Here is a 13,930-nt window from a genome sequence, read left to right on the forward strand (position 1 = left end):
AAAAAAAAAAAAAAAGAAAAGAAAAACATGCACAGAGTGTGGGACAGTTAAGTCAAAGAGGGCTCACCATTGCCTACTTTATATTCATCCCCACATTTTCCCAGGACATACAGGGAATGCTATCTTTCAGTGGTATCATTAAGTATGAACGGCAGCACCTCATCTGTATCCCAGGATCTTTGATCCACTATGACCTTTATTCAATACCACGGTTTAGTGGTGTAAGTTCCAGTATTGCCAGTTATGGCTTGAGATTCCATAGTCTCCACTTTTAATCCAAAGTGCCTACGTGGGCGGCCTTCGGAACTGAAATATCAATTTTAAAAGGTCAGCCACATGGTCTAAGGAGACCTACTTTTAACGACTGCCTTGCTGAAATCTGCCCTTGAAAGTAGCAAGGGCGGCAGGGGTCGGAGTCCCAACTCACCACCGACTTAATGGAGTGGTTCAGACCCGTAAGTCCTCTGATGTCTCAGGAGTTAGCTTTTGCAAATGAATATGTGGAACTGTGTGACAGGACATAATAATTAGGCCTCGCACCAAGTCAAGAGAACTAGATGTATTAACGGGCACAGTTCACCCCAGACCTGGTAAGACTTGATTGAGTTCCGCCCTACCTTCCTCCCTCCCTCCCAGTCACCCTTCAGGCGGGCCCAAGGTCAGGATGGCCCAGGCCCTCACCCCCTCGTTGATGTGCTCGTAGATCGCGTCTGCGCCTTGATCGAAGGCACGCTCGAAGAACAGGGCGCCCACTGCGATGGTGAGGGCAAAGGTGGAAGTTCTGCGGAACAGCAAGGAGTACAGACGCGAAGGGATCGTCGGCGACGACATGTTGCCTCACTGCCGAACTCACGCCACTGCGCTTGCGTAGAACCCAATGTCTCGCTCCAAAAGTTTCAACGCGCCCTGCTTTATGGGTATTGTAGTTTCTCTGTATCTCAGAGTCGACATTTTGAACCATTAAAGAAACTGATAATGTGCACAGGATAACAGTTTATTACAATGTTCATATTCCACACAACCAAAATTTGATAAGACTTATTTCTCAGTTTTTCTCCTCAACCATTTCCTGCGTTTGGCTATTTTGAACTACAAGTCCCGAAAGCCCCTGAGCTTACCCATCTTCCCCAGTGCTGTCTCGCCTTAGTAGTCCGCCTTCTCGGTACCTTAGGAAGGACTACAAATCCCAGCGAGCAGAGCGCAACGCGAGGACTCAAGAGGAGGAGCCCGGAACCAGGTATCTTTGGCGAGACGTCCGCGTCCAAGTTTTAGGCTCTTTTCCCAATCAGAAGAGTAGGCATTTCATTCTAAGTCCGCGCTATCAGCATTTTCTGGCATGGGGAGTGGGTAGAGAGGCAGGGAACCTGAGTTTCTGTGGCTGCATCTCGACTCTCTGCCTAACCTCCTGTGTGTAACTCCAGGTGTAGGTTTGGGGGTGGCAAAAGTCGGGTCCTGCAGTTCTAACTCTTAAGCCACGTCTCAGGGGGAAAAGTTGCTTTGCCCTTGCTTCCTGTTCTCCAGAGCGTAGGCTTTAAAGCCAAGAACCCTGACTTCGGAGACGGGTGACCTGGTTGTAAAAGGCACCCTACTTTTCTGAGTATCCCCTCGGGGTCTTGAGATGATCCCCAGTAAATGAAAGGTTCCCAGCTCTCCTGGGGCGCTCTGGCCGTGGTGCGTGGGCGACGGGGAAGCCCAGCACTTCTGGAAACTAGTTCTCTGTAAAAGAGAAAAACCCAAATGCTTGGACGGATTGCTTGCTCTTTAAACCTGAGTAGCGGCTTAATGGAGGACTGAATATATTGTAGCAGTGGAAACAGGATAATGTTTCTAGAGGCAACTGCACTGCTGGGGGCCTTGAGAAAGTGTAGCGTGGCCTCTAATGAGTAGGTGGCCTGAAGTCATCTCTAGTCTGGCCTTGAACCCCTGTCGTTCTTTTCCTAATTGCACTAGGGAGTCACTGAAGGGTTTTAAGCTGGAATGCTAGAGGTCTAATTTACATTTTAATGTTACCGTTCTGACTTCTTGGTAGAGCATAAACTGAAGAGAAGAAATTGCAGAGGTAGGTAATTTAGAGTAGAGAGGATTAGAATAATGGTCAGATTTGAGATGCATTTTGGTAGGATAGACAGAGCAAGCTAGCAGAAGTGTGCAAGAAAGGTAGAATTAAGAGGTGGGCTCTGTTGTGGGTGCCTTTAGTCTCAGCACTCCAGAAGCAGGTGGGTCTCAGAGTTCAAGACCAGCCCGGTTTACAGATTCCAGGACAACTGGGGCTACACAAAGAAACCCTGTCCTGAAAAACCAAACCAAACCAAGAAACAAAAATAGGAATTAACATCTAGAGATAAATTAAGGTTTGACTATAGAGACGAAATGGTTTATGTATGTTTGTATGGAGACAAGGTTTCACACTTGCTCTGGCTTGCCTGAAACCAGCTACATAAATTAGCCTGACTTTTAACTCCTGGTTATCCTCCTGCCTCTGCTATCTCTGGAAGGCTAAAATTATAGACAAGCACTATCATGCCTGACCTGTAAATTGTGTGTTTATAGATTTGCTTTTGGTTATTTTAAATTATGCATATGTATGGGGGGCTAGGGGGTGACATGTGCTCCTGAATGACGGTACCCACAGAAATCCAGAGGAAGGTATAGCATCCCCTGGAGCTGGAGGTTGTGAGCTATCAAATGTGGGTGCTGGAAACCAAACTCAGGTCCTCTGTTAGAGTATTACATGCTCTTAACATGACCTCAAGCTCTGTAAGTTGTGTTTTGTGTGAGTTGTCCCTTAGATATGAAGTAGAAACATCTAGAACAAATGGGGCTATGATTCTGAGGTTCAGAGGACCAGTGTGAGCCTGGGATAAGGACTTCAAACTGGACATGATGGCATAGGACTATATGATCCCAGCACGAGGGAGGTGGAGGCAGGAACAGAAGTTCAAGGTCATCTTCAGCTACATTATGTATGAGACCAGCCTAGACTACATGAGCCTCTTCCTCTTAATTAATTACTTAGTCAATTAAAACACAGAACTGATTTCTAGGCCTACCAGGAAGTGGTGAGCCTTCAGGAAAAGACTACTTAAGCTCTGTTGAGCATGGACAAGAGACCTACAACAAACCAATTTGGTTGATGGCAAGTTAGTTCAGAAGGCAGGGAACTAAAGGTGGTTTGTTTTGACTTAACTTTTATATTTAAAAGATTATTTTAAAAAAGATTTAGTATTTTTATCTTATGCGTGTGAGTGTTTTCTCTACCTTTGTATATATGTGTACCACATTTGTGCATTGTATCCCCTGAAGATAGAATTATGGAGAATTGTGAGCTGCCATGTGGGTACTGGGGACCAAACCCAGGTCCTCTGCAAAAGAAACAAGCACTCTTAACCCCTGGGCCTTCTCTCACGCTTCATTGTTGTTGTTATTTTAAAGATTTATTTATTATATGTAAGTACACTGTAGCTGTCTTCAGACACTACTATTTGAAGAGGATGTCAGATCTCATCTCAGATGGTTGTAAGCTACCATGTGGTTGCTGGGATTTGAACTCGAGACCTTTGGAAGAGCAGTCAGTGCTCTTAACTGCTGAGCCATCTCTCCAGCCCTGTATTATTATTTTTGAGACAAGATTTTATTATAGAATTCTGGTAGACCTGGCAGAAATTTGCTTTGCTCTGTAAACCACGCTGGCCTCTAACTCAGAGGTTTATGTGTTTCTATCTCTTGTGTGCTGGGAGTAAAGGCATGGGCCAGCACACCCGAGAGGCTCTGCTTGTTTAAATAGGTTTGTTTGTTGAAATAGGTTCTCAACACATGGGTCAAGACTCCTTTGAAGCTGGGCGTAGTGGTACACGCCTTTAATCCCAGCACTCGGGAGGCAGAGACAGAGGCGGATCTCTGAGTTCTACAGAGTGAGTTCCAGGACAGCCAGGGCTACACAGAGAAACCCTGTCTCAAAAATGCAAAAAAAAAAGATTCCTTTGAGTCAAATGGCCTTTTCACAGGGGTTGCCTGAGACCATTGGAAAACACAGATATTTACATTATGATTCATAACAGTAACAAAATTACAGTTATGAAATAGAAATGAAAATAATTTTATGCATGGGATCACCACAGCATGGAGGAACTGAGTGAAAGAGTCACAGCATCGGGAAGGTGGAGAACCACTGACAAGGGTCACTACCTAGCCTGGCTGACCTGGAACTTGCTCTGTAGACCAGGCTGGCCTCAGCTCACTGAGATCCAACCTGCCTCTGCCTCCCCAGTGCTAGGATTAAAGGCGTGCACCATTGTGCCCAGCTTTAATTTTATTTTTAATCTTTCATGTTAAAATTTTCAGTTTTTAAGGGAATGGAGAGATGGCTCCATGGTTAGGAGCACCTGGGTCCAATTCTCATCACCCACATGGCAGCTCATAGCTGTCTGTAGCCTCAGTTCCAGAAGATCTGACACCTCATCTAGACATCTGTGCAGGCAAAACAGCAATGCACATAAAATAAACATTTTTTTCTTTTCTTTTTATTATTATTTATTATTATTATTATATCTAAGTACATTGTAGCTGTCTTCAGATGCACCAGAAGAGGGCGTCAGATCTCATTATGGATGGTTGTGAGCCACCATGTAGTTGTTGGGATTTGAACTCAGGACCTTTGGAAGAGCAGCTGATGCTCTTAACCACTGAGCCATCTCTCCAGCCCCAAAATAAACATTTTTAAACATAAAATAAAACTTTTTTTCATTTTTTAGGCACATGGTGGCACACACCTTTGATCCCAGTAACTGAGAGGTAGATGAGGAGGCATACCTCTGTGAGGTTGAGTCTAGCCTGAGCTACATAGCAAGTTGTAGACCAGCCAGGACTACATAGTGAGACCCAGTCTTAATTTTTTTTTTTTTTAAGCCAGGTGGTGGTGGTACACACCTTTGATCCCAGTGCTTGGGAGGCAGAGGCAGGTGGATCTCTGATTCTGGTCCAGCCTGGTCTACAGAGCTAGTTTCAGAACAGCCAGTGCTACATAAAGAAACCCTGTCTCGGGGAAAATGAAATTTCGTTTTTTTTAACGGAATTGTTGAGCCAAGCATAGTGGAGCTTAGCTGTAATCCCAGCACTCTGGGAGGCTAAAGCAGAAATAATGAAAGTTTGAGGCCACCCCTAGGCTATGGAGTGAGACTGTGTCTCAGTTGGGGGAAAAAAATCTTCAATGTTCTACATCAAATTTTAGGGAAATAAGAAAAATGAACTTTACTATTTTTCTGATTAATTTTATAACTCAAGTTGAGCAAACTAAATTCCTCTAGACACTCAGCCCTACTTACCGTTTAATTACAATCCCTCAAACATTTAACTCCATTTATAATTTTCATATGTTTGATTTTCTTTTTGAGTATTTGGGATGTATAACCTAACAAGCTCAATTTCCCCAAGGATTCCTAGTTACCAGCAAATCTAATTAATTAAGCTGAATTTAAATTTCTTGCAAACAATTCAATAGTTTTTAAAATTGATTGTGCATAGGAATGGAGTTCATAACCACATTTGCATCCACGCTTTTTGTATACTTTGACCCCTTCCCTTTCCTACTCTGCTTCTGCTTTCACACTTTATCAGCATATATAATTTGTGTACATGTATAAAATCTATGCCTTGCAGATGGAATATGATAATTGTCTTTATGAGTCTGACTCACTTCCCTTAAAATGATGTTCTCAGTTGCATCCATCTCCCGTAAATGACATGATTTGTTCTTTATGGTTAGGTACAATTCCATTGTGTCTGCGTCCCATCTCCTTAATCCACTTGTCTATTGATGGGCACCTAAGTTAATCCCATAGCAAGGCTGCTGTGACCAGCGGGGCGGTCCGTGTGTGTTCAGGTGTCTGTCCTGTGTTGATCATGTCCTTCAGATATTACCCAAGAGCAGTATGGCTGAGCATGTGCTAGCTGTATGTTAGTTTTGTGCTGGCTTCTCCCGAGGCCGGGCTAATAAACAGCCCTGCAGCTGTGTATAGAGCAGGGTTTGTTTCCCGAGGCATCGCCCGGCATTTGCTGTTTTCTGAGTGGCAGCTGTCCTGGCGGGCGAGGTGGCACAGTTCTCCCTGGTTTTGAGGTAGGAGCTCTTCTCTGTGTAGCTCTGGCTGTCTCGGAACACACTGTGTAGACCAGGCTTGACCTCACAGTGATCCATCTGCCTCTGCCTCTGCCCCTCCTCTGCCCCTCTGCCCCTCCTCTGCCCCTCCTCTGCCCCTCCTCTGCCTCTTCCTCAAGTGCTGGGATTAAAAACAAGTACCACCATACTCAGCTTACTATTTTTTTTTAGGTGAAACTTTTTTTTTTCACATAATATATTGTTATTGTTGTTTTGTTTTCTGAGACAGGGTTTCTCTGTGTAACAGCCCTGGCTGGCTTGGACTCACAATGTTGACCAGGCTGGCCTTGAGCCATATAGTATATTTTGATCATTTTAACCCTCTCCCAGTTCCTGCCAGATCCTCTCCCACCCCTCTACCTATACAACTTTATCTTCTCTTTCTCCCTCCTCCTCCTCCCTTCCCCCTTCATTTTTTCGAATTTTTAAAAGTTTAGAATACTGACAGCAAATTAAAGGCTCTGGAACTGGGGGTTAACTCATTTGGATGAGTGCTTGCTTAACACAAACAAGGCCTTGGCTTTGACCTCCAACATGGTATAACCTGGGAGTGAGTTCTGTGCACTTAACCAATAATCTCAGCATTAGGAAAGTAGAGGCAGGAGGATCAGAAGTTCAAGGTCATCCAGTTGGAGCTACGTAAGACCGTGCGTGCCTTAGCTCAACATGCCCTCACCCCACTCTGACCCTCAGGTGATATAAGAATATAGGGGTTTAGGGGGTGGACCTAAAGTAACAACTTTTAGCACCTTGGGTTATTCTAACACATAACCATAGTTGCTAATTTCTCATGCTAAAGCCATAAATCTAATATCAGTTACTAACACACATCTTATGAGTGTGTATAACTAGTGATTTAGCCTTAGATTTTTGTTTTGTTTTGTTTTCCGAGGTGTGCTCTACCACTGTCCGGATAGCCCTGGTGCATGCCTTTAATCCCAGCATTCGGGAGGCAGAGGCAGGTGGATTTCTGAGTTCGAGGCCAGCCTGGTCTACAAAGTGAGTTCCAGGACAGCCAAGGCTATACGGAGAAACCTTGTCTCAAAAAACAAAAAAAAAAAAAAACAAAAAAGCAAAATCTTAAGTCAGAATTCCAGAGATCATCTGTCAGATATTTAGGCTATCAATTAGTTTTAATGTTAAGAATGCTTTTAAATACCTGGTTACCCAGGTTTGTGCCGTGTTGTGTTTTGAGACATACTCGGGCTCTTTAGTCCAGGCTGGCCAGGAAGCTGAGACCCTCCTACCTCAGCTTGCTGAATGTCATGGTTAGTGGGTTACACCGATGACTCCTAGGGCCAGGGTGAGCACAGCCACTCTGACTTACTCTCCTCCCTCTTAATTGTTAAGTTCTTGGGATATGAAAAGAAATTGTTCAGTAAGAAAAATTTCTCCAGCTCTATAAACTGTGCTATGTATAGGCTAAGAGCTGCTGCTCCTTCTGTGAGCTGAAATATTAATGATCAGAATGTTCCCAGCAAGGCTGCCTTCAGGATGTAGTGTGAAGTTTATTCCTCAGGGAATCAGGACTCATGGTTAAAATGCAGATCTCTAGGTCATTTTCAGATCTGCTAAGTCAGAATTTCTGAGACCTGGACACAGGACACAGTTTTGACAGGAAGAGTAGGTGTTGAACCCTGAGCCACTGTCCTAGCCAAGTGGTGTGTGAGTGTAGTGTTTGTGAGTATGATGTTTGTGGTGTGTGTGTGTGTGTGTGTGTGTGTGTGTGTCTGTGAGATATACATATGAACAAATGCCAAGGTACATCTATGGAGGCCAGAGGTCAGCTTGGTGGTATCTTCTCTCTACCTCTCTGTGGATTCTGATGATTGAACTCAGGTCATCAGGGTTCTATGAAATCACCTTTACCCAGTGGGCCATTTCACCAGCTCAAAACTTCATTTTTAACAAGGTTCTCATGTAGGAGCCATAGACATCTTGAGGAGGGTTGATTTTAGAAAGGTTGGTCAGGGCAGGGTGGCTGAGCAAAGAGGCCTTGTCTATCAGTGAGGAAGTAAGATCCTACTTAGCATCAGCGATGGCAGGATGGAGGCGGGACAGACACGGTCTGGAACCTCCTTCAGACTGTTTTCATCTCTCCTATTTGGATACTCTGACCTCCTGAGACCTGTAACCATCTGATGAAAAACTGTCTGAGCTCGTGGTCCCTGGAGCTCAGAGTCAGGTGCAGCTAACCTTCGCTTGAGTTGCTAGGCCAGGTCTGGGTATATCAGGGTTTGCCTTGACACTCACCTATGGGAACTGAAGGGAATGTTCCTTCTGTCCCTTCCAACAGCTACCCAAGCTGGTTTACCCAGATAAGCAAAGTCCTCGGAACCATCCATAGCAGCCTCCTAGGTGGGGCAAGAGTATCCTTGTCTGACAGATCTGAACCCAGAGCCTCGAGTGTGCCAAGAAATACTCTACTACTGAGCCACATCTCAGTTTCTACTTAAAAACACTAAAAATAGACGTGTGTGTGTGTGAGTGTGTGTGTTTTGTCTGCATGTATGTATATATGCATGTGTACCACATATGTGCTTGGTGCTGGTGGAGGTCAGAAGAGAACATTGGGTTTCTTGGAACTGGAGATAGGGATTGTTGTGAGAGACCACATGTGTGCTGGGAACAGAGCCCTGGCCCTCTGCAAGGGCAGTGAGTGCTCTAAACCATTGAGCCATCTCTCCAGTCCTTTCCTTTTTTAGACACAGGTTCACACTATGAGTCATGACTGGCCTAGAACTTGCAGTGTAGACCCATCTGGCTTCCAGCTCACAACGGTTTGCCTCTCCCTCCAGTCTGCCCAGACCCCGCTTTTTGAAGGGAATATTTTTAGTTTTAAGGGCTTTCAAACAACCTACAGTAAGTGTGAAGCTTCTTATAAGAATAGCAAAACGCAAAGTGAGAAAGAAAACATGCATTTCCTGAGCCAGGGGTAATCATGGTAAATACTCCATGCCAGTTCTAACCTCTGTATTTGTGGACAGTCTTTTTTGTTTTGTTTTAAAGATAATTTTATGTGCATTGGTGTTTTGGCTGCATCTATGTCTGTGTGAGGGTGTCAGATCTCCTGGAGCCAGAGTTGTAGACAGGTATAAGCTCCCATGTGGGTGGTGAGAATTGAACCCAGGTCTTCTGAAAGAGCAGCCAGTGCTCTTAACTGCTGAGGCATCATCTCTAACCTGGAGAGAAAAGTATTTTACCTTGAGAAATGCTGTCTTGTTGTCTGGGGGAGCTGACAAGCCGTTTTCCATTTAACACTTGAGTGAGTATTTGGAAGAATTTCCTTGAACTTTATTTTCTGAGACAAGGTCTTGTATGTCCCATGCTGGCCTTCAATTCATTATGTACCCTAGGCCAGCTTTGAACTCTGATCCTCTTGTCTCCACCTGGCATTGCAGGCATGAATCACCCACCACACCTAGCATTTGTTGTGTTTTTGTGAGATGGTCCTGCTGTTGCTCAGACTGGCCTTAAACTTCTGGGATCAAGTGGTCCTCTTACCTCAGTCACTGTCAAGTAGTTTAGTGACTGGTACCAGCCATTGAAGTGTGGCTCACACCTTGTTCACAATACTCCCAACAGTGGTCTCTATGGATCATTTAGGGACCAAAATGAGGGTAGAACTGTCACATCAGACTTTGTGCCTTGAGCTTCCACCCACCCTACATGGAACTCTGGGCAGCTTGCTTGGCACATAGCTAGCAGTGGGTCCCACCAGCTATTCTTGGTGTTGCACAGTTAGATTTCAGTATCAGGGTTGGCTTCACTGAAGTCACAAAGTGCTGGAGAAGCCAGGTGTCGCCCCCACCTTTATTCCAGCAGAGGTAAGCAGATCTCTGTGTGTTCCAGGCCACCCAGGGCTTCATAGTGAGATCCTGTCTCACAACAAACAAATATCCTCCTGCAACCAAAAGTGTTTAAGATTTCAGACTTTCAATCTGAAAACATGGGTTTGACATTCTGAGCATCATGTAAGTTTTCGATCTTGAGCATTTTGGGTTTTCAGATTAAGTTGTTCAACCTGGGCCCTATGATTTTGTGGTCTTCTGTGTCTTGGAGGAATTCTGTTGGATACAGGTGCCCAATGGGATCTTGGGACACAGAGCTTGTTACTTTGTACAGTGTCCAATTTGTCAGCCAACCCCAGCACATAGGCACATATCCAGTGGGTCCAGGGACTGAGAGCAGAGACTGTGGTAAGGTATGAACCCCTGCTTGGGAGAAAGGAAATGTTGATCATATGTGTGGCTGGTGAAAAAATAAGTGGATAATGAATGAGGAAGTACGGCCCCTTAGGACTGTGCGTGTGCTAGTGGGAGTGGCTTCCGATGACTTTAAGTCAGGAAGTCTTTGTATCTGTGGTTATCATAGATTGTTGTTTTGTTGGTTTTTTTTGAGACACGGTTTCTCTGTGTAGCCCTGGCTGTCCTGGCACTCACTCTGTAGCCCAGGCTGGCCTTGAACTCAGAACTCCGCCTGCCTCTGCTCCCGAGTGCTGGGATTAACGGCGTGCGCCGCCACGCCCTGCGGCTCAGGTTGTTAAATGCTCCCATTTGTTTGGCTTGATTTTCACTTGTTTGGTTGGTTTTTAGTTTTCGAGTTTTGTTTGTTTGTTTGTTTGAGGCAGGGTCTCTCTACATAATCCTGACTGTCCTGGAATTCACTATAAAGTCCATACTAGCCTTGAATTCATAGAGATCCTCCTGCCTCTGCCTCTCCACTACTGGGATTAAAGGAGTGCGCCATAATACCCAGCTGTTCAATAGTTTTTAAAATTCATTTACTCTACCGTATTAGGTATCTTTGCTGCATAATAAAATACCCCAGAAAACTTGGTGACTTAAGTCAATATTTTTTTTGAGACAAGGTCTTATTCTATTCTAGCTGGTTGGAACTCACTATGCAGAAGAGGCTGGTTTCAAACTCCATAGATCCACCTGCCTTTGCCTCCAGCATATGCTACCAGGCATAACTACAACACACTTTTATGACCTTGTGCTGCTGTGAGGGTCAGGAACTCAGGCATAGCTTAGCTGGATGGTTCCAGCTAGAGTGTCAGCCAGCGTGTAGTCACGTGAGGTCAGCCTGGGCTAGAGGATTGGCTGTCAGGAGGCACTTAGGAGTGGACAGGTGGGTTCTCAGCCCCTGACCACATGGGCTTCACTGTCAACACTGCTCACTGTGTGTTACATAACTACCCTCAGACCAGGTGACTGATTAGAGAGCCAAGATAAAGGTGGAGTTATAAGTTGTCCTGGGAAGTGGCCTGTCACTTCTTGGTCACATAGACAAGTTGGAAAAGCCAGAGGAAGAACTGCTGGGCTGTAGAATCTAGATGCTCCTCCCACAAGTGGGCACTGGGCACCACTGATGTGCCAGGCTCCCAGCATGTGACTGGTCCTCATGAGCATCCTGGAAAGAGTGTCATTGACCCATTTCCTGGATGAATGCACAGCTTCACTGAGGGGTTGCAAGTGCTTCTCAGTTGGTGCCCTTTTGATGCCCTACTGAGTGTTCCTAGCTTGGATCAGGTCAGCATTTGGTATTTTAAGTACAATTTCTAACCACTGTAAAAATAAGCCACCTTAAGCCGGGCATGGTGGCGCACGCCTTTAATCCCAGCACTCGGGAGGCAGAGGCAGGCAGATTTCTGAGTTGGAGGCCAGCCTGGTCTACAAAGTGAGTTCCAGGACAGCCAGGGCTACACAGAGAAACCCTGTCTTGAAAAACCAAAAAAAAAAAAAAAAGCCACCTTAAGTTGGGAATAATTTGTATTTAGGAAAGGCAAACCTTCAGGGTCAGTCAGAGTAGCCTGACTCTGTAGACCCTTGCTCTCTCTGCTTCACTCTGTCATCTGCTAATCTAGACTATTCCCTGAGGACATGGAGCCAGTGCCTGCTTAGATCCTGGCCCTGGCCCTGACCCTGACCCTGACCACTGAACTGGTTGGCTCCCAACAGCCTTAGCTTGCTGGGAATGAGATGATACACTTTATCCCAGGAGGCATGCACAGGACTGAGGACTGGATGAGAAATTTGTGTGTGCAGTCCTGCACTGTAGTACCCAAAAGTGCTCCTATATACAGGCCCACCCACATTCCTTGGCACTTTGTTTGGAGTAGGGTCCTGAGCAGACAACTTTGGAGCATCCCCACAAACCAGTTCTGATCCCACCAATTCCTGACAGCAGGCATGGCCCTGGGACACTGGTGGGCTACGCATGGGCATGTGACAGAGCTATGCTTTACAATGGGGTGTCATAATGAAAGAATAGCAGCATGTGCTGAGCTCAAACAGTCTTTTCAGCCGCTGGCCAAGGCCAAACTGTTGGCTTCTTTTAACCCCATGCCAGAGCCACCTCCACCCTCAAGATGCACACAGTGGGAGGAACTACACTGATGAAGTGCAAATGTCTGCCCCACTAGAGCCTCAGAGGGGCCATGGAGAGGGGGATGAGCTCTACAGTTCCGCTCTGGGGAACTTTGGTCTTGAAGCCTTCAGCACAGCGTGGAGGGGGCCCCAAGATGAGGCACAAGGCTCTCAGTATTACTGGTTCAGAGCCTTCTGAGACATCGTTAATATCACAAGCAATAATTGTTGCCATTATTGTTAACTGCCAGGTGTGAGCAGGTCAGAAGTACTGAGGGGCTTTTCCTCATGAGAGAACAAACCCTCGCTAAAGGACCTCTCTAAAGGTCAAACGAGAATGCAATCCAGGGCTGGGGCTAAATAGCTCAGTTGTAGGACACCTGCCTGGTGTGCATGGGGCCCTGTGTTCAATCTTCCAAACACTTTGGATACTGAAAAGATGGCTGAGCCATTTAGAGCACTAACTGCTTTTCCAGAGGACCCAGCTTCTGTTCCTAGCACATGGCGGCTCAAAGCTATCTGTAACTCCAGTTCCAGGGGATCTAACACCTTCTGGCCTCTGTGGGTCCTGCAAATGTGTAATATAATACATGTATATATGCAGACAACGCGCTCAAACACATAAAAATAAACTAACAAAAAGGGTTTTAAAGAATGAAAGTGAGATGCCAGCATTCCTGAATCAAATCTAAAGCTGTTTCCCTTCACCCACCCCTCTGTGTGGTTTCCTCCCCCTGTACCTATATGGGTAGAGGTTGGTCATTCTTCGAGCCTAGAGGACTGAAGCCAGGTACAGTGACACAGCCAGGACAGGCTTAGGTGCTATGGGCAGTGCACAACAGAACATGTCAGAGCTCTGCAGGAGTTGGGTCTCCTGTGGCAGTGGCTGGGTACAATGAGAGTCCTACCTGCTTGGCTTTTCCAACAGGGAAGGTAATGGCACCAGGCAAGTTGAAGGGAGGGCCTGGCTCTGCGCCACTCGCTATACAGGCACTATGATCTTGGCGATTAGGAGCAAGGGTGGGTTAGACAGAGTTCTTTTTGCCCTTGAGCCTGTGTTCTGTGAAGGAACGTGGTCCACAAGAGAATAACCCTGCATGCAAAATGAGATATCAGCCTCCTCTACCATTGAATTTGACTGTAGTTTTCAAAAAGTAGCCTTGTGTGGTGGCACAGGTGCACACCTTTAATCCTGGCACTCAGGAGGCAGAGGCAGGTAGATCTCTGAGTTTGAGGCTAACCTCATCTACAAAGTGAGTTCCAGGACAACCAGGATTACACAGATAAAGTCTGTCTCAAAATACAAAGTACTAGCCGGGCGTGGTGGCGCACGCCTTTAATCCCAGCACTCGGGAGGCAGAGGCAGGCGGATTTCTGAGTTCGAGGCCAGCCTGGTCTACAAAGTGAG

At 45.8% G+C, this 13,930-nt stretch overlaps 2 protein-coding genes across 2 annotated transcripts in view; one reads left to right on the plus strand and one right to left on the minus strand.

The window, feature by feature from the left end:
- Positions 1-885, minus strand: part of LOC110305535 (cytochrome b-c1 complex subunit 9) — a 2,743-nt gene extending 1,858 nt beyond the window's left edge. Inside the window, exon 1 of the mRNA XM_021177550.2 lies at positions 682-885. Coding sequence (XP_021033209.1) covers positions 682-831 — 150 coding nt within the window. The 5' untranslated portion in view covers positions 832-885. The remainder of the gene's footprint in view (positions 1-681) is intronic.
- A 257-nt stretch (positions 886-1,142) lies between these two features.
- The window catches only part of Zmat5 (zinc finger matrin-type 5), a 35,392-nt gene continuing 22,604 nt past the window's right edge, over positions 1,143-13,930 (plus strand). The window contains exon 1 of the mRNA XM_021177622.2: positions 1,143-1,237. The gene's annotated coding sequence lies outside the window, so the exon portion shown is untranslated. The remainder of the gene's footprint in view (positions 1,238-13,930) is intronic.

Source organism: Mus caroli, chromosome 11 (genome assembly GCF_900094665.2).
Source record: "Mus caroli chromosome 11, CAROLI_EIJ_v1.1, whole genome shotgun sequence".
NCBI lineage: Eukaryota > Metazoa > Chordata > Mammalia > Rodentia > Muridae > Mus > Mus caroli.